A 19004-nucleotide genomic window follows, 5' to 3' on the forward strand; every position below is an offset into this window, starting at 1 on the left:
AGTTCAGTTCAGTTGCTCAGTCGTGTCCGACTCTTTGCGACCCCATGAATCGCAGCGCGCCAGGCCTCCCTGTCTATCACCAACTCCCGGAGTTCACTCAGACTCACGTCCATAGAGTCACTGATGCCATCCAGCCATCTCATCCTGGGTCGTCCCCTTCTCCTCCTGCCCCCAATCCCTCCCAGCATCAGAGTCTTTTCCAATGAGTCAACTCTTCTCATGAGGTGGCCAAAGTACTGGAGCTTCAGCTTTAGCATCATTCCTTCCAAAGAAATCCCAGCCAGGGCTGATCTCCTTCAGAATGGACTGGTTGGATCTCCTTGCAGTCCAAGGGACTCGCAAGAGTCTTCTCCAACACCACAGTTGAAAAGCATCAATTCTTCGGCACTCAGCCTTCTTCACAGTCCAACTTTCACATCCATACATGACCATAGGAAAACGCATAGTCTTGACTAGACGAACCTTAGTTGGCAAAGTAATGTCTCTGCTTTTGAATATACTATCTAGGTTGGTCATAACTTTTCTTCCAAGGAGTAAGCATCTTTTAATTTCATGGCTGCAATCACCATCTGCAGTGATTTTGGAGCCCCCAAAAATAATGTCTGACACTATCTCCACTGTTTCCCCATCTATTTGCCATGAAGTGATGGGACCGGATGCCATGATCTTTGTTTTCTGAATGTTGAGCTTTAAGCCAACTTTTTCACTCTCCTCTTTCACTTTCATCAAGAGGCTTTTGAGTTCCTCTTTATTTTCTGCCATAAGGGTGGTGTCATCTGCATATCTGAGATTATTGATATTTCTCCCAGCAATCTTGATTCCAGCTTGTGTTTCTTCCAGTCCAGCGTTTCTCATGATGTACTCTGCATAGAAGTTCAATAAGCAGGGTGACAATATACAGCCTTGATGTACTCCTTTTCCTATTTGGAACCAGTCTGTTGTTCCATGTCCAGTTCTCACTGTTGCTTCCTGACCTGCATACAGATTTCTCAAGAGGCAGGTCAGGTGGTCTGTATTCCCATCTCTTTCAGAATTTTCCACAGTTTATTGTTATCCACACAGTCAAAGGCTTTGGCATAGTCAATAAAGCAGAAATAGATGTTTTTCTGAAACTCTCTTGCTTTTTCCAAGATCCAGTGGATGTTGGCAATTTGATCTCTGGTCCCTCTGCCTTTTCTAAAACCAGCTTGAACATGAGGAAGTTCACGGTTCATGTATTGCTGAAGCCTGTCTTGGAGAATTTTGAGCATTGCTTTACTAGCATGTGAGATGAGTGCAGTTGTGCTGTAGTTTGAGCATTCTTTGGCATTGCATTTCTTTGGGATTGGAATGAAAACTGACCTTTTCCAGTCCTGTGGCCACTGCTGAGTTTTCCAAATTTGCTGGCATATTGAGTGCAGCACTTTCACAGCATCATGTTTCAGGATTTGAAATAGCTCAACTGGAATTCCATCACCTCCACTAGCTTTGTTTGTAGTGATGCTTTCTAAGGCCCACTTGACTTCACATTCCAGGATGTCTGGCTCTAGGTGAGTGATCACACCATTGTGATTATCTGGGTTGTGAATCTCTTTTTTTTGTACAGTTCTTCAGTGTATTCTTGCCACCTCTTCTTAATATCTTCTGCTTCTGTTAGGTCCATACCATTTCTGTCCTTTATCGGGCCCATCTTTGCATGAAATGTTCCCTTGGTATCTCTAATTTTCTTGAAGAGATCTCTCGTCTTTCCCATTCTATTGTTTTCCTCTATTTCTTTGCATTGATCACTGAGGAAGGCTTTCTTATCTTGTCTTGCTATTCTTTGGAACTCTGCATTCAGATGCTTATATCTTTCCTTTTCTCCTTTGCTTTTCACTTCTCTTCTTTTCACAGCTATTTGTAAGGGCTCCCCAGACAGCCATTTTTCTTTTTTGCGTTTCTTTTCCATGGGGATGGTCTTGATCCCTGTCTCCTGTATAATGTCACGAACCTCATTCCATAGTTCATCACTACTCTACCTATCAGATCTAGGCCCTTAAATCTACTTCTCACTTCCACTGTATAATCATAAGGGATTTGATTTAGGTCATACCTGAACGGCGTTATACTGTGTATTTCTAGCGTTACACTGTGTATTTTTCGGTTTGTCTCTTGCCTGTTCCATCCAATGGAATCACAGCTCCGTGAAAGCAGTGACTTCTGTCTGTTTTATTCATCATTCTATCCTTCATGTTTGTGGCCCATAGTAGGCCCCCAGTAAATTTTGGTTGGCTTAATATTGTTGGATGAATGGCCATTGTGTGAGGGCCCCCATGTAGGCCATGGATGTCGATTAAGTCGGAGACTGGAGTCTTCAGGTGCTGGGGAGAATAGTGACAGAGTCATGGCGGGGGTGCAGAGGAGACACAGACCGCATGGGGCGGCATGGACACTGGCTCACCCTGCCTAGGACTGGGCTGGATCCCAGAGGATGTGTGCTGTGTCTGAAGACCACAGGTGACGGTTTAGGGGGTAGCCGGTTCCTCCGAGGCTGAGCTTCTTGCAGGGGTGCTGGGAGCGGTTCCAGGGCTGTCCACTGTAAGACGTGCATGCACTTCTCTTCCAGGCCTTGGGATTTTTGCTATGGATCGTCTGCTGGGCAGACCTCTTCTACTCTTTCTGGGAAAGAAGTATGGGCAAGCTCCTGGCCCCAGTGTTCCTGGTCAGCCCAACCCTCTTGGGCATCACCATGGTAAGTAGTGGCTGCCATTTGGAAATGAGAAGATCTTACAGTAGAAATACGGCTGTCTTGGGTGAATTTGGTTTGGTCTTGTTGGGAGGAGGGAGGAAAGGATGATGGAACTAAGGCGTACAGAATGAGTGGGATGTTAAAGCTGAAGGGGCTAGAGATAGGGAGGATCCAGTGGAGAGACCAGCACGTGCAAATGTCCTGGGGTCAGAGCCGGGGAGATGGACAGTTGGCCTGTGTGGCTGGGGCAGAGGCAGCGAGGAGGGGTGCAGGGGAGCTGGAAGGGCAGGGGGCCGACTCTGAAGGACCTTGAGCTTCAGGGTGAGCGGGTTTTGTCTTGTTTTTCAGTCCCAGAGTTGGGTTCCAAACCTTTTCTGTGCCACACAGCCCTTTCTTCTTTGCCAGTCTGGTCTCAGAATAATGTTCTTAAAATCATAAAACACATAGGCTTGTGGAGGAAACCAGTCATACCCACATATGTATATGTGTGAAGATCTTAATGAGGTCCATTTATGTTTTTACTTGAGGTTTATTTTGCATAGGGTAAAATTCACTTTTTTCCTTGAGCAGTTGATGCGTTTTGATAAACCGATACTGTCAGGTAAGCACCATGCACACAATAGAGATTCACGGCAACACAACAATTCATAGCCCCCGAAAGCTCCCTCTTGCTGCCCCTGCCCTCCCCTACTCCCCCACTCCCACTGTGTTTTCTGCCCCTGTGACTTTGCCTTTTCCAGAAAGTCATGTGCATGGAACCATGCAAGCTGGAGCAGTTGGAGTCTGACTTCTCAGCCTCTGCTGTTCCAAAGACCTTTATTTTATTTTATTTTTTTCCACAGTTGCTCAGTGTGTTTGATTGTATGGACTAGATGGATTCTTCAGTTGCAGGACATTTGGGGTGGGAAACCAGTTATCTTTAATCACAGTTTGCAAAAGAGTAAACAGCAAAAACAAATGGGCTTCTTTATTAGTGCATCTCACATCAGGGTCCACCAGCGGGTGTGATACCTCCTTAATTTCCAGACAGCAACGCAGGGTCCATGGTAGTTGGAGGAGAGGCCTTTCGCTTTTTGTTTTCAGGTATGACTTCTAGTGGTGACAGAGCCCCGGGCACTGCTGATGCCATTGCGCTTTGTTGCTTTCAGTTGTCATTGGTGGTGCTGATGAGGGAAAGCGAAGCTATGATTGTTTCTCGTCCGAGTTCATGGACCCCCTGGCTTCTATCCAGAGCCTCATGCACCCTGGGTTAAAACCCCTCACCCGAAAGGGAAAGGTGTGGCATGGCAGGCTGTGCTTATTTAAGAGCTGAGCATGGTGAGAATGGGTTGTGAGCCGGAGTGGAAGCTGGGAGGCCAGTAGGGGCCCAGGGGCACCTGGGCCAGGGGGATGGAGGCTGAGACCAGAGTGAGCGGTGGGTGAACTGAGGGTGGCCTTGGTGGCAGAGCCAGGTGCATTGCTGATGGCGAGATGCAGGGAGGGAGGGAGACGAGAGGACCGGGGAGGACAGGTGAGGACAGACATCCAGGTTTCTGGCAGCTAGGGGCTGAGGGGCAGTGCCCTGGGTGCCCATAGCTCCTTGGGAATCGGGTTCATGACTGTGACCAGCATTGGGGTCTGCCTTCAGAGGGCTGTCTGCAGAAGGGCGGAGGCATCTCCTTCTTTCAAGGAAAAGTGGTTTCATTGTTCTTTCTCCTTGATCACTGCTGCTGCTGCTAAGTTACTTCAGTCATGTCCGACTCTGTGCGACCCCATAGACGGCAGCCAACCAGGCTCCCCCATCCCTGGGATTCTCCAGGCAAGAACACTGGAGTGGATCACTGAGTCAAGTGTAAAACGGAAGTCATAGCTCAGAGTACCAGGAAATGAATACCCCCCACCACTGTCATTCTAATAAAGTTCCCTGAAGACAACTATGTATCTGTCTGTAGCAGGTTAAGTAAGTTTCCTGATCTGCAAACTGGGGCTGAAAACAGGTTGCACTGAGTCAGTGCAGGTGAGTGCGTCCTAGGAGGCGGAGGAAAGAGAGGCTCAGTAAAGGAGAGCGGTTACCACTGCTGCCCGAGGCAGACGAGCCCACTGCATCAGGCTGGACTTCCTTCTCTAAATCGGGGTGGCATGCAGCCTGTTTTTATAAATAAAGTTTTATTGGCAGGTGACCATATCCACTCTTCCCTGTCTCATATGAGGCTGGTTTCATGCTACAGTGAAGATTGGAGTGGTTGTGAAAGAAACTCCATGGTCCACAAATCCTAAGATATTTACTCTCTGGTCCTTCAAGAAATCTGCCGATTTCTGTGATAAACTGAGCTCCCCGCCCGTGCCACCCCCCACCCACCCCTGCCCCCAACTTTTCCATCCCATCCTGGATCTTGTTAAGTTCTCATGGCTTTCAAGATGAATACTGTTGTCACCTCCGTTTTGCAGATGAGGCGGCAGAGGCTCAGAGAGGTTTGGTGACATGCCCAAGGTCACCCAGCGAGGCGAGAGCAGAGCTGGGACTGAAGCCAGGCCATTCTGCTACCACTGTCCTGGGGGCAGCCCTCCTCTGGGCCCTGTATCTGCCAGGCTCCAGACTGGGGAGGCCGTGGGGACCCGACCTTCTCCTGACAACTCTTGTTTCATGCTTCTCTCTTCCAGCTGCTTGCTACCTTTTTAATTCAGATCGAGAGAAGGAGGGGAGTCCAGTCCTCAGGGATCATGCTCACTTTCTGGCTTATAGCCCTACTGTGTGCCCTTGCCATCCTGAGATCCAAAATCATGACTGCCTTAAAAGAGGTAAGTGTGACCTCGTTCCATGTCTTCCTTTGGCAGCGCCCGGGAGATGCCTGTTCCTTCTGACTCGTGTGGAAACCATGCATTTCCTTGGGAACCAGAGAATGGCTACCACGTGGGTCTGGCTTCTTCCCTGGGAATTTCCCTCCCCCTGATGCAACCTTTGTTTTAGAAGCTTCTTTCCTCCAAGCCCCATTTGTCTGTGTCTCTGTCAGGGGCAGGAGCAGCAGGCAGATGTGCACCATGCTTTGAGCCTCTGTCAGTAGTGACAGCCGAGCAGGCCGGCTCTCCATGTGTTTTGTCTGGAATGCAGCCGCGTGGGGAGTGGTGTTTGCAGGGCGACTGCCCCTGGGGGGCCCTGGACTGGTTCCTACGTTGCGTTGGTGCCACTCCAGCTGGGAAGTGGCCCTTGTTGCTGCTCCTAGGAGTTGTGAAGAGCGGGTCATTTCAGACTGTCCCGCTGTTCCCTGCCACCTTCGGGCTAATCAGAAGCTGGCATTAGGCAAAGTGAGCAGGAGTGACCAAACGTTTATTGAGCAACTGCGGTGTACATTTCAGGGGTCTTTAATAGTGACGGCGGCTGCCATTTGTTGAGTGCGTGTTTTCAGAGTGCTAGGCCGGGGACTGAGTCTTTTTTGTGAATAATCTTACTTACCCTGCCAGGGTGTCTCAGCCTCAGCAGGGATTGGTGTTTGGGGCCCGAGTCTTCCTTTTGTTTTGGGGGAGGGCTGTCCTGTGCTTTGCAGGATGGTTAGGGGCCATGCCAGTAGCCCTCCCACCCCCGAACAGAAATGTCTCCAGAAACTGCCAGATGTTCACTGGAAGGCAAAGTCGCCCGTCCTGTGGAGAACCCCTGATCTGTTTGTAGGTGGGGAAACTGAGGCACGGAGAGGTTAGTAAGCTGATCAAGCCCCATGGCCATGGCCAGTGTGAGCTGAGCCAGGCCTTGAAGGTCGGCCTGATCCACTCCCAAGCCTGGGGCTCCTCCCCATGTCAGCTGCCCTGACCAGGCAGGGTGGACCGCACCATGATGTAAACACCTGTCTTCTGTTATCTCGAAGGGGAGATAACCCGGAAGATAACCCGGCCCCTGCAGCTGCTTCTAGAAAGCGACCTGTCCTCCTCCTCCTCCTTCCCCTCCTGTGCAGGATGCCCAAGCTGATGTCTTTCGCGACGCCACCTTCTACATTTACTTTGGCCTCGTGCTGATCCAGCTCGTGTTGTCCTGCTTCTCCGACCGCTCGCCCCTGTTCTCCGAAACCATCAACGACCCCGTAAGTGTGATCGCAGATGAGCACAGAGGCACGCATGTGTGCATGTGGGTGTGTGCAGAAGACACAGTATAGCTCACGTTGATATGAGCCAGTACCGTCCATCTGGGAACTCATCCTGTCTTCCCCAAACACTTGGCCATAGGTAACGTCTTCCTCCCCGCTTTACCAGTGGAAAAACCGAACCGCAGACGTGGCTGGAGGGTACTTAAGGAGGCTGTCCCATTCATAGTTGTAAACAGCTGTGTCTTCCAGCCCATTTGGTGGGCGTAGTGGTTTTAGACAGTACGAATGAACGTTTAAATATCAGGAAATTCCACAGGCCTTCTTAACTGTCCAGGTTTTCTAGAAAAGTGTTCTGGCGGCATCAGTGCCGTTATTCCACATGTGAGCGGTCGGCTGGCGCTGAGGCACGTGGCCCTGGTTTCCTGCCGCAGTCCTCACTGCTCCCTGGTGTGTTAGACAGTCTTGCTCCTCTCACCTGCGTATGTGCCTGGCCCCTGGAGGATTTGAGTTTGAGACCCTTGGTCTCCTGCATCAGTTTGAGGAAAATCCTGCTTGTGCAGAAGCGTATCAGTGGGCAGGGTGGGGGTGGCCGCTCTTCTGCTGGTAGGAGGAAAGGGAACATGGCTGTTTATCATCCTGGTCCTTCTCCTTTCTTCCTCCCCACTTCCCTCCATCCTATTTTCCTTCCTCCTCCCCCGCACTCCCTTCTTCCATCCAGGCTGAGTGCCAGGCTCTGATCTGGGCACAGGGCTGTAGCAGTGAATAAAGCAGAATTCTGGCCACTTGGAGCTCATGTTTTCATGGGCAGGGGCACAAACAGTAACCCCGGACCCAAGTATATATATCCTACCAGTTAGGTGGTGGTTAAAGCTGTGAAGAAAAATGCAAAGAAAGGAGGGGGAGATGATGGTTGGGGGTTGTGTGTGGTTCTGATAAAAGCAGTCAGGGAAGCCCACCTCACCCCATCCCCCCAGGAAACCTCACTGGAGCAGAGACCTGAAGGAGCGAGGGAGCCAGGCAGGCAGGTGCCCAGGGGGAGAGGTTTCAGGCAGAAGGGTGGCCAGTGCGAAGGCCCTGGGGCAGGGCTGCCATGAATGTCACCATCACAGCAGGAAAGGCCAGAGCAGCTGGAGCCGCAAGAGGCAGGAGGAGGCTGGGGATGGCCTCCGAGAGGTGGGACAGTCACTTCTGGGCCGGGTGAGCTGTTTGGATTTTGTTCCAAGAGGGATGGGGAGCCTTTGGAGCAATCATCTGATGCTTTGTTCATGGTTAGTCAGCTGCTAATGGGCGAAACTGCAGTAGGAGCAGTTTTCGGCTGTGGTTCTGTGGGGTTTGTCCTGGACCTCAGCAAAAGGCTGTGGCTGCTTTTATGGGGTGATGAAAGGACCTGGGGGGGGCATCAGCTCAGAGGAAGCAGCGATGCTCCAGTGTGAGCTTTAGAAACTGGGGAGCATGTCCCATCCTAGGAGAGGCCCTGTTCCGCCATCTCCCTGCTCTGGGAGGAGCTGGATTGGAGAAACTAGCTAAGTGTGTGTGTGCGCGTTCATGTGTGTGTTTATGCACATAGGTGTGTATGTGTGACGTGTGTACATGTACAGGTATGCATGTGGGTGTGTGTGAATGTGGGCATTTGTGTGTTTTTGTGGGTTTGTGTGTGTATGTGTGTGTTGTGTACGTATAAAGTTCACAAGGGCAGCAGCCATGCGTGGGCACCAGGGGATCCAGCCCCTCCCTGGCACAGAGGAGGGGCTCAGATGTCTCCGGCTCTCACGTCTGCTGTTGATCGGTGTTGGTATGCATGAGTGTGGGTAGATATCAGGCTCTTCTGTGGAGAAGGGGATCACAAGGAACAAGTCACAGCCCCTTGAAGGGCTGCAGGCCCTGGGGTGCTCGGGGGGTAAACTGAGCCCATGGGAGGCAGACAGGCCCACTTGTGGATCTTCCAATTCTTCAGGCTCGCTATGGACTGTTGCTGATGCTTTATGGGGAATTACTGTTTTCTGGTCCCCTCTGGGATCCAGATACAATTCCCTTCCCTTCTCTCCTGGGTGTGTGCGCTCTGGGGTGACTCACAGAGCTGACTTCCTCCTCCCAATGAACTTCCTGCAGTTCCAGGGTGTGGGGCCTGGCCTGCCACCCTGGGGACTTAGAGCCTCAGTCTGATGGTGGAGGCAGTGTGGTAACAGGAGGAGAGACTCGTTTTGGAGGCAGGCAGACCCTGGGCTTAATTTCACCTGCGTCCCTTTATCCCTTGAGTAGATATTTCTTAGGTACCGGTTGTATATGGTGCTTGGTTCTGGGACACAGCAGTGTGTGAAAAGATGTCGTCAGTGCCCTGCTGGGCCTATTTGTTAGCCTAACACACCCACCCTGAATTTAGTGGCACAGGATCGCAACAGCCCTTCGTTAGGAGGTTTCACAGGCCTGGGCATTGGCTGGGCTCAGCTGTGTGGTTCTCACCGAGGGTCTCTTCTGCAGTCGTGGTTGGATAGCAGCTGGAAGGCTTCCAGGCTCACAGGTCGTGTGGTTAGCGCTGGCCCCTGGCTGAAGGCCCCCCGTGGTCTCCTCCCAGCTGCCTGGGCTTCCTCACAGCCTGGCAGCTGGTCTATAAGGGTGTGTATTCCGAGAGTGAACTCTAGACCTGGGAGTGGCCAGGTCTCATTATAGGACCAGTATGTGAGATGGCAGGTGATGCCTGGCTGTCTTTGAAAAGTACTGGCTACCTCTCGCCCCCAAGGAAGCTTACCATCCTGTTAGGCAGATCAGCCGACCACAGTTGAGATGAAGACTGAGGATCAAGTTATGTGACTTTTGGATTTGACTTTGAGCGAGTCACTCCTCCTTTCAGGACCTTAGCGTCCCATCGTTGAAAACGGGTTGAGGCTCAGTGTGATGCCAGCTGCCCCCCCACCCCACCCCGATCCACCCCCACCCCAGAGCCAAGGCCTGTGACCTGGGAGGAGGACCTGTCAGGTGACACCTCTGCTGCTCCCTTGTCACTCTCCAGGCTGGCATCATGGTGGAGCGGGGAAGGTGGTACCGGTCCAGCCCCGGTCCCTGTCCCGTTCTCCGAGCAGCCGTCACAAGTCGCCTGTCCTCAGCGAGAGTGCTCAGCCAAGCCCAGGGTCAGGTGGGGCTGGCGGTGCCGTCCTGCTCTCCTTGCTGAGTCACTGAGCGCCGTCCTCCCCAGCTGGCGCTGTGCCTGATGTGTGACTCAGAGCCGTGTCCTGGCCCTGCTTCCCGGCGGGGCTGTTCCCCTCCACGTGCAGGCCTAGGGCCCAGGCCCTGGGGGCTTTCTGGGGCTCCTGCCTGTCCCCAGCATCGGATCCTTTGATCTTCTGGCCCTGAGGCTACCGCTTAGGGCGTGGGGTCAGGGTTGCCATCAGCAGTTGGGGGCATCAGGAGCAAATGGGGCAGGTTGTGGACCGCCTCCATTCCCCCACCCCGCCCCGCCGCCACTTCTCACAGTGGGGGTCCTCGGACCGGCAGCATCAGCAGCACCCCCAGATGCACATTTGAAATGCAGTCTCAGGCCTGCTGAGTCCCGCTGAGTCGGGGTCTCATTTTCACAAGATCCCCGGCTGGTTCACGGTGGAAAAGCACCAGGTTAGCACATTCTTAAAAATTACTCAGCTCATTTGGTGGAAGAGGTATTTTTAGTCCTGTTTCATAAATATGGAATATTTTACACGGAGCGTTTCAAACCTGCAGAAAAGTTGGAAGACGCAGTGAGTACTTGCCATCTACCTGCCAGCTAGATTGCTAAAAGTTAACATTTTGCTAAACTTGTTTTTATCACGTATCTGTCTAGCCAGCCAGCCGGCTAAGATTTTTGGTAATTTAGAACTGACCTTGAAATAACATCAGTGTCCTTCATCCGCATACTTAACCATGCGAATCATTAGCCAGAACTCAGTGTCTCTTTATGGTTCTATTTTTTTTTTTTTCTTCCTTCAAGTAAATTTACATAGTGACCTTCCTGAATCTTAAGTTACCCATTTGATGAGTTCTGACAAATGATAACTCAAACTCCTGGAGCCCCAGGAAGTCCCCTCCTGTTCCTTCATGCCAACCCTACCCCTTGCAGCCCAGAGGCCACTGCTGGGCGTAGACTGTTAATGAGAGCATGGAAAACTCCATTTGTAATTCCTTTCTCTACCGTTTAGTACTTCATTGTGCCAGGGGCTCTGCTGGGCTCTGAGTACCTAGAAATGAACAGACCTTGACCACCCCAAAGGAGAGATGGAGGAGGAGGCAGAGGGCCAGTAAGCCAGCACTGTGGGATGGACAGAGGGTTCCCAGGCAGGGAAGTGCTGGGGGCTGTGGAGGAGCGAGGAGCCAGTGGTCCTGAAGTCAGCCCGGGGCCCCAGAGCCGGCATCCAGACGAGGGGATGCCTCTGGCCAGCATGTTGAAGGCTGGAGGATGGATGGGAAGGTTCTCCTGCTGGTAGAAGCAGCATACCCACAGGCCCAGCGGTGTGATGGAATCTGTGGGTGTTTGGGAACTGCATGGCCTTGTGCTTGGCCAAGTTAGGGAAGCCAGGGAGCTGAGCATGAAAGATCAAGGGTAGAATTGAGTGTCACCACATGGACTTGGAATTATAATCCGAGGGAAAGTTTCTCAGCTGGAGGCGAGTGACACACTCAGGTGGGAAGATCCCTCTTCTTTTGGACGATCCCTCTGGCTGAAAGGAGGGTGCAGGAGGCTGGTGGCACCTAGGAAACCATTACCAGAGCCCAGGCAGATTGAGAGGAACGCTGGCCCGAAGAGTGACCCTGTTCAAAAACCTCGGAAGGAAGACGGACAAGTTCCTGGGGAAAGCACATGTGGTGTGTGTGTGCCACAGTAGAAGAAACCGTGGTCCTGAGCCTGGAGGAGATTTGCGTAGCTGAGAAGCAGCAGAACGAACCAAGAACACCAGTGTTACACACTGTATCACTGGATTTCTTACTGTCAGACATTTGGGTGGTTCTAATCAATAATAATAATAGCAGCCTTGGGTTAATAAAATTAACTTATTTAATCCTCACTGCAACCCAGCATTGAGGTGGAACTATGAGTCTCCCCCCATTTTACAGATGGGAACGCTGAGGTTCAGGGTGGTGTAGTGTCACCTAAGTTCATAGGGCTGGATCGGGGGGTGAGCCCTTCACACCTGAGCAGGCATCAGCATCACCTGGAGGGCTTGTTACAACTGAGATCATTGCTGGGTCCCCCCTGCCCCCCAGAGCTTCTGAGTCAGTCGGTCTGGGTGGAGCCCAAGGCTTTCTGTTTCTGACAAACCCCCAGGCCCGCAGATGCTGGTGATGAGGTGGGGTCTGAGAACCTCTGGTCCGAGCCACACTGCTGCCATGCATCTCTTACTGCTGGGCATTTAGGCATGCCGAGATGGAGTCCTCGGCAGAAAACTGAACTAAAAAGCAGAATCAAAACCAGAAAGGGCGGGGGGTGTGGGGTGGGGCACCCAGAGAGTTTCTGATGGAAATAGCTGAGGGCTGAGGGCCCCAGACAGGGTCCTTCAAGTGGCCTCTTCGAGGTCATGGGGGACCAGTTCCCAGAGCCAGCGCCTGGGGCTGTTGTACCAAATTAGTTTAAACCTCCCGTGCCAGGTAAAGATGCCAAAGAACAGCTCCCTCTGTATGAACAGCTTATTCCTTCCTCTTCATCCACCTTCAGCTGGGGCCTGAGTTAATCTCGTTTTCACTGAACGGGGGATTGGTGATTAATAAGCTTCCTTCCTCCTGGGACAGGAGTTCCTCCATTTCAGTCTCAGAGGCCCCGAGCCAACATCCTTGCCTTCTCCTCTTTGTGGATTAGACCAGAAAAGCTTTGCTTTGTTTCAGCTGAATGAAGTGCTGCTTGGATCCTTGGCCAGCAGCCCTCCTTTTTTTTGTTTTTCTTCTTTAACGATCAGTTCTTGATTACTTCAGACCTCTGATTATGTTATCATGTAAGGCCTCTCACTCGTGTCAGATAGGGACTTCCAGAAACCGGCTCCCAAATTACGTAATTTCTTGTCTGGTGATGGGACTTGGTGTCTGCCCAGTGTGATCTGAAAGTCTATGTCTGGATCCAGGGGTGGGGAGCAGGGCTGGGGAGAGGAATTTGGGGAGACTCCTGGATGCTGCGGCTTAGAAACTGCAATGCTCATGTTGCTGACCCAGCCTCAACTGCATCTGGGCTCGGGGGAAGGTGGGGTTGGCTCTCCCAGGGTAGGATTTGTACTAGCCAGAGTGAGCAGGAATCTCTGCCCCTGGGACCTCACGCCTTGTGGTCTCAGGTGGGACTCCATCTGGGCACAGTTGGGTATAAAGGGGTTGAATTCATCTCCACTTATGCAGCCTTCTCCCTTCCCCCACCCCCAGTTTTATTGAGGAATATTTGACTTACATCCCTGATTTAGCTTAAGGTGTGCAACATTGATGGTTTCATATACGTATATTGTGAAATGATTACTATAGTAGGTTTAGTTACCATCTCTTGTCTAATACAGATAGAATAAAAGGAAAAGAAAAAAGCAGGGTTTTTTTTGGGCTGATCTACACCAACCAGGATCCTTGCGTGGCTTACAGAATCTTAGTTCCCCAACCAGAGGTTGAACCCAGGCCCTCAGTGAAATCATATTGGACCTCTAGGGGATTCCCCGCAAAAGCAGCTTTCCTGGTGGCTCAGATGGTAAAGAATCTGCTTGCAATGCAGGAGACCCAGGTTCAGTCCCTGGGTTGGGAAGATCCCCTGGAGGAGGAAATGGCAACCCACTCCAGTATTCTTGCCTGGAGAATCCCGTGGACAGAGGAGCCTGGAGGGCTACAGTCTATGGGGTTGCAAAGAATCAAACACGACTGAGTGACTAACACTAAACTTACAAATGTTGAGACCAAGACTGAATGCTTCCACCTCTCCTTCCTCATCCTCTCCTCCCAATTTTATCATATGTTAAATTATATCAGTAACTAGTGTTTCCAGCATTATAGCAATTGTAAATATTTTTCGCTTGCAGAACCGACTGGAGTCCTATGTCTACGTGTCCTTTTTTAAACTGGAAGTATAATTGACCCACAACACTGTCAGTTCTAGATACACATCATAGTGATTCACTGTTACTATATGTTTTCAAAACTATCGTTATAAGTCTGCTGCTGCTGCTAAGTCGCTTCAGTCGTGTCTGACTCTGTGCGACCCCGCAGACGGCCTCCTACCAGGCTCCTCTGTCCCTGGGATTCTCCAGGCAAGAACACTGGAGTGGGTTGCCATTTCCTTCTCCAATGCATGAAAATAAAAAGTGAAAGTGAAGTCGCTCAGTTGTGTCTGACTCTTAGCGACCTCATGGACTGCAGCCTACCAGGCTCTTCCGTCCATGGGATTTTCCAGGCAAGAGTACTGGAGTGGGGTGCCATTGCCTTCTCCGCATTATAAGTCTAGGTTGCTTCATTCTTTTTTTTTTCCTTAAACCTTATATTAATACCCTCCTCACCCCCCAAATTGGGACAGACCAGAACAGTCTGGGCTGGGTTTAATTAATACACATGTTTTTTTGTCATTGTTTAAATCAACAGTGTGGCAGTAAGGGGTTATCCTTGGAAAAAGTAAAACCCATGTTAACAAAAGACATCATGGAAGAACTCCACTTAGTGATTCACTGGCTACTTACAAGTCTCCTTGCCGTTCTCTGAAACTCTGCATTCAGTTGGGTATATCTTCCCCTTTCTCCTTTGCCTTTCACTTCTCTCCTTTTCTGGGCTATTTGTAAGGGCTCCTCAGGCAACCACTTTGCCTTCTTGTGTTTCTTTTTCTTGGGGATGGTCTTGGTCACCATCTCCTGTCCAGTATCACCAACCTCTGTTCACAGTTCTTCAGGCACTGTGTCTACCAGGTCTAGTCCCTTGAATCTATTCGTCAGCTCCACTATGTAAGCATAAGGAATTTGATTTAGGTGATATCTGAATGGCCTAGTGGATTTCTGTACTTTCTTCAATTTGAGCCTGAATATTGCAATAAGATCTGTACAGTCAAAGCTGTGGTTTTTCCAGTGGTCATGTATGGATGTGATAGTTGGACCATAAAGAAGGCTGAGCGCTAAAAAATCGATGCCTTTTAAATGTGGTGCTGGAGAAGACTATTGAGAGTCCCTTGGATAGCGAGGAGATTAAACCACTCTATCCTAAAGGAAATCAGTCCTGAATATTCATGGGAAGGACTGATGCTGAAGCTGAAGCTCCAGTACTTTGGCCACCTGCTGTGAAGAACCGACTCATTGGAAAAGACCCTGATGCTGGGAAAAATTGAGGGCAAAAGGAGAAGGGGGTGACAGAGGATGAGATGGTTGTATGGCGTCATGGACTCAATAAACATGAATCTGAGCAAACTCTGAGAGAGAGTGAAGGACCAGGAAACCTGGCGTGCAGCAGTTCATGGGGATGCAGAGTTGGACTTAGCGACTGAATGGTAACAACAGCTTACAAGTCGGACTTATCCATGCAGTGGAAAGAGGCTTTGCCCAGACTCACTCAAGCCCAGTTAGTTACAACCAGGCCCTGGAACTAAAAAGAGCAAGAAGAAAGGGCATCGCTTCTTTAGAATGAGGGCAGAAAAAGAAGCTCGCCAAATAAGATGCTACAGCTTTCCTCCTAAGGACTTGGGGGAAAGGAGGCAGGAACTTAGAGGGAAGGCTTGGAGATGCAACATTCCATCCTGCGCTGTTTCATTCCTGATCCACATCCAGGCTTGCCTGATTTCAAAGGAATGGCAGGATTTATGAGGCCCCTGGCCATGTAAGTCTGACACGCTGACAGTTTGCACTGGGGTCTCTATGCAGGTTAGAAAAAGGCACCTGGGGAGCTCCCTGGCAGTTCAATACTTATAACTCTGTGCTCCCACTGCAGAGAGCGTGGGTTCCATCTCTGGTTGAGAAACTAAGATCCTACGTGCCGTGTGGTGCAGCCAAAAAGAAAAAAAATTTTTTTTTAAATTAGGAAAAGGTGTCTGGCCCCCCTGGGTGGGTGAATTTGAGAAAGGCCCTGCGTCCTTCTTGCTAATGCAGTCCCCCCTCCCTCAGGCCCCCCTGGACCCCAGGTCCAGGCACCGGCTGAGCTTCAGCCCCCACTTGCCCCCTTGGCTGGGCGTCTTTGTGCAGGGCTGACCCTGTGTTGATGGCCAAGACTGAAAGAAGCTGCATTTGAGCTCCAGTTCCTCTCCTTAAGAATCCCCATCTTTAATGTCATGAGGTCTGATGTAAGCAGGGGTTAGCCAACTTTTTCTGTAAAGAGGCAGATGCTGGATAGTTGTAGACTACACGGTCTTTGTCGCAAGTACTCAGTTCAGCTGTAGCTCAGAAGCAGATATGAACACTACGGAAATAAATGGGCATCACCATGTCCAAATAAAACTATTTTGTAAGCGGCCGGACTGTGGGCCTGAGTTTGCCAATCTTGACATGAAACATCTGCTTGGTATGTCAGGGTCTGCAGGAAACGGACTTGTTACTGGGGTTACCATTAGTATTAATGTTAATACTGCTAATGTCATCGCTTGAGCTTTTTGCTCTGCGCCAGGAACTGTCCTGAGTACTTCGCAGGCTTTATTTCATTTAATCTCACCATCACCAAGTAACATGGCCCAGGCCCCTCAGTCAGTAAGTGGCAGGGCTGGGATTCAAACCTCCTTCCAATCACCTTGCTCCATGTGCTTCACCTCTAGGCGCCTCCTACCCTGGTACCCGCCCTCCCCTCCCCCTTCCCCCTCCCCCCTTCCCCCCCCCCCGCCCCTTGTTTCGTTGTTGTTCTCCACATAGCTCTGACCATTTATTTTTGTGTATTTATTTGCATCTTGGTTTGCTTACTGTCCTGGAGGCGGTACAGAGCGAGGACCTCACAGGCTGGTCTTGGATATAATGATATTTAGCCATCTGGCATATAAGCAGGTCCGCCCTCAGTATTTGCCTAAGAAATAAATGAGTCACTGTCCCAAGCGTCTCCTTCTCTCTCTGCCAGCATTTTACAGGGGCAGGAACTAGGCGATATTTGAAGTGCATTTGTGGCTCTTTGATAACCTGCCCACTTCCCGGGGGGGAAAAAAAAAAGCCTGCAAAGCAAATACCACCACCTCCTCCAGGAATAATGCTGAGGCCTCGGGTTGGAAAAATTGTAGCTTCCACGCTATCCCAAGGACCTCATTCCTCCTGAGAGTCTGCTAGGGGAGGCTGAGCAGTGTGTCTCACCTGACTCCCATTTCCCAGGTGTGAAAACTGAGACTCTGGGGTGAGCGGACTTGCCCAGGGCCATGCAGGTAGAAAGTGCAGGGTTGGGGGATTCAAACTCAGGACCATGTGGCTTTTGGTTGGTTCGGAATGTAGGTCTGTGGGCCAGCTGCATCTGATGAAAGCTACCCTGATGGCCAGGGTCCCACCCCCAGAGAGGGTGATGTAGTTATTCAGGGCACCTGTGCTTATGACGCTCCCCAGGTGATTCTGGGACAGGTAGGACTAGTGAAGCCCGGTGGTTCTCGGCTCAGGCTTCATATTTGACTCACTGGGGAAGATTTTCGTGATAGAAACTTTCAGCTTTGTACAGCAGTGGACAGCATAGTATGATGAGTGCCATGGACTGTTTTAGTTATTTATTTTAAATTTTTGCCTGCCATGGAGTACTTACCCTGCATCACATGTAAACATTTCATTACGTATCTGCAACAGATGAGGAATTAACAATTTTTTTAAACATTTTATTTTGAAATAATTTGACCCACAAAAAGTTACAAAAATGGTGTTGTTCTTGTATACCCTTCTCCAGCTTTCCACAATAATATCTGAGAGATGAGGATTTTAAGTTATACAACAATGGTACCATTATATGGCCTAACAACTTACTGATTCCTTAATATCACCAAGTATTCCAGAAATGCACTGTGGTTGCAGAGCGGTGCAGCCCCTTAAGTGGTATTGTTCCTTCTCCACCTGATAGCTGAACCATTTTATGCAAAGACACGTCCCCTCATCTCTTTGGTCAGCCCGTGTTGTCATAGACAAATGCTTGTTTCTTTCCGTCTGTTTTCAAAATAGTGACTTGGTTCTCTAGTACCATCATCACTGACACCAAGAGGTTTTCCTTCTCTTCCAGTATCAAGGTGGACTTGTGTATTTAAAATGTGATGTGTCTCAGTCCTTTTGCCTTACTGTCTGTATTGCAGCTCAAATTGTCCCTTTCTGGGCTCGTGAGAGCCGCTTCTGGTTGCATCTGAGGTCTTTTATCTACCCTTGTCTTGTTGGGTGTGACAAGATATTCTGGGCTTATCTTGTACATTTCCTGCCCAGCCACTTGGCCAAGGAGACTGGGAGCTGAAAACAAAAACAATAATTCAAGTACCTGGACCCACCCCAGACCAGCTAGATGTGAATCTCTGGGGAGCGGGGCAGATACAGTGTGTTTTCTGAGTGCCCCCGGCCGGGGTGGACAACCGCTTGGGTAGAATGTGTTTCCTCATCCGTCTCTCAGTTTCTTTCTTTCTTTTTTAGGAGTTTTAAAATATCTTTATTGAATTTGTTACAATATCATTTCTGTTTTATGTTTTGATATTTTGGGCCACTAAGCATGTGACATCTTTGCTCCCCTAAAGGGATGGAACCCACACATTGAAAGGCAAACTTTTAACCACTGGACCTCCAGGGACATCCCTCCCCAGCATCTTATCTCTGCAAAATTCTGGGATGGAGAGTGACGTCCTTGGCTAGTGATCTCGTTGTTAGGCTGGTCACCCCACCTTCGCCAATGCTCATGTCCCCAGATTTAGATTTGAATGTATCAGCCCTCGTGTGCAATCCCAAAGGCTCTGTCTGATGGCCTTGGCTGTGTGGCCCTGAACTGGAGCTCATCTCTGTGGCTCTGGGAAAGAGGTTCTTTGAAAGCCTGCTTAGAATCTGTTGATGACTTCCTGTTGCCCTTGGAATGGAGACCAAAATCCCACATGTGGCCTCCATTGTAGCCTGAGCACAGCTTCCAGTGTAGACTGCTCAGGCCCCCTCTTGTTGGCTGGAGCCCACTGCGCTCCCCTCTGCCTCAGGGCCTCTGCACACATCAGTCGCTCTGCTGGGACCACCTCCCATCTCCCCCTTCACTTAGTCATCCTCTCCTCACTTTCCAGACCTCAGCTTGAATGCCTTCCCTGACCTCCACCAACTGGATCAGCCCATGAGGTCCCAGTCATACTAACCTGCCTCCGGGATATAATCCTTGTTACAGTTGTGGTTTTG

At 50.3% G+C, this 19004-nt stretch overlaps 1 protein-coding gene across 5 annotated transcripts in view; it reads left to right on the top strand.

Moving 5' to 3' along the window:
• Positions 1 to 19004, top strand: part of ABCC1 (ATP binding cassette subfamily C member 1) — a 155489-nt gene that overhangs the window by 51406 nt on the left and 85079 nt on the right. For all 5 annotated transcript variants that reach the window (XM_060406312.1, XM_027961611.3, XM_027961612.3 and 2 more), the window contains 3 exons: positions 2585 to 2710; positions 5348 to 5485; positions 6631 to 6756. In XM_060406312.1, coding sequence (XP_060262295.1) covers positions 2585 to 2710; positions 5348 to 5485; positions 6631 to 6756 — 390 coding nt within the window. The remainder of the gene's footprint in view (positions 1 to 2584; positions 2711 to 5347; positions 5486 to 6630; positions 6757 to 19004) is intronic.

This window comes from Ovis aries, chromosome 24, assembly GCF_016772045.2.
Source record: "Ovis aries strain OAR_USU_Benz2616 breed Rambouillet chromosome 24, ARS-UI_Ramb_v3.0, whole genome shotgun sequence".
NCBI lineage: Eukaryota > Metazoa > Chordata > Mammalia > Artiodactyla > Bovidae > Ovis > Ovis aries.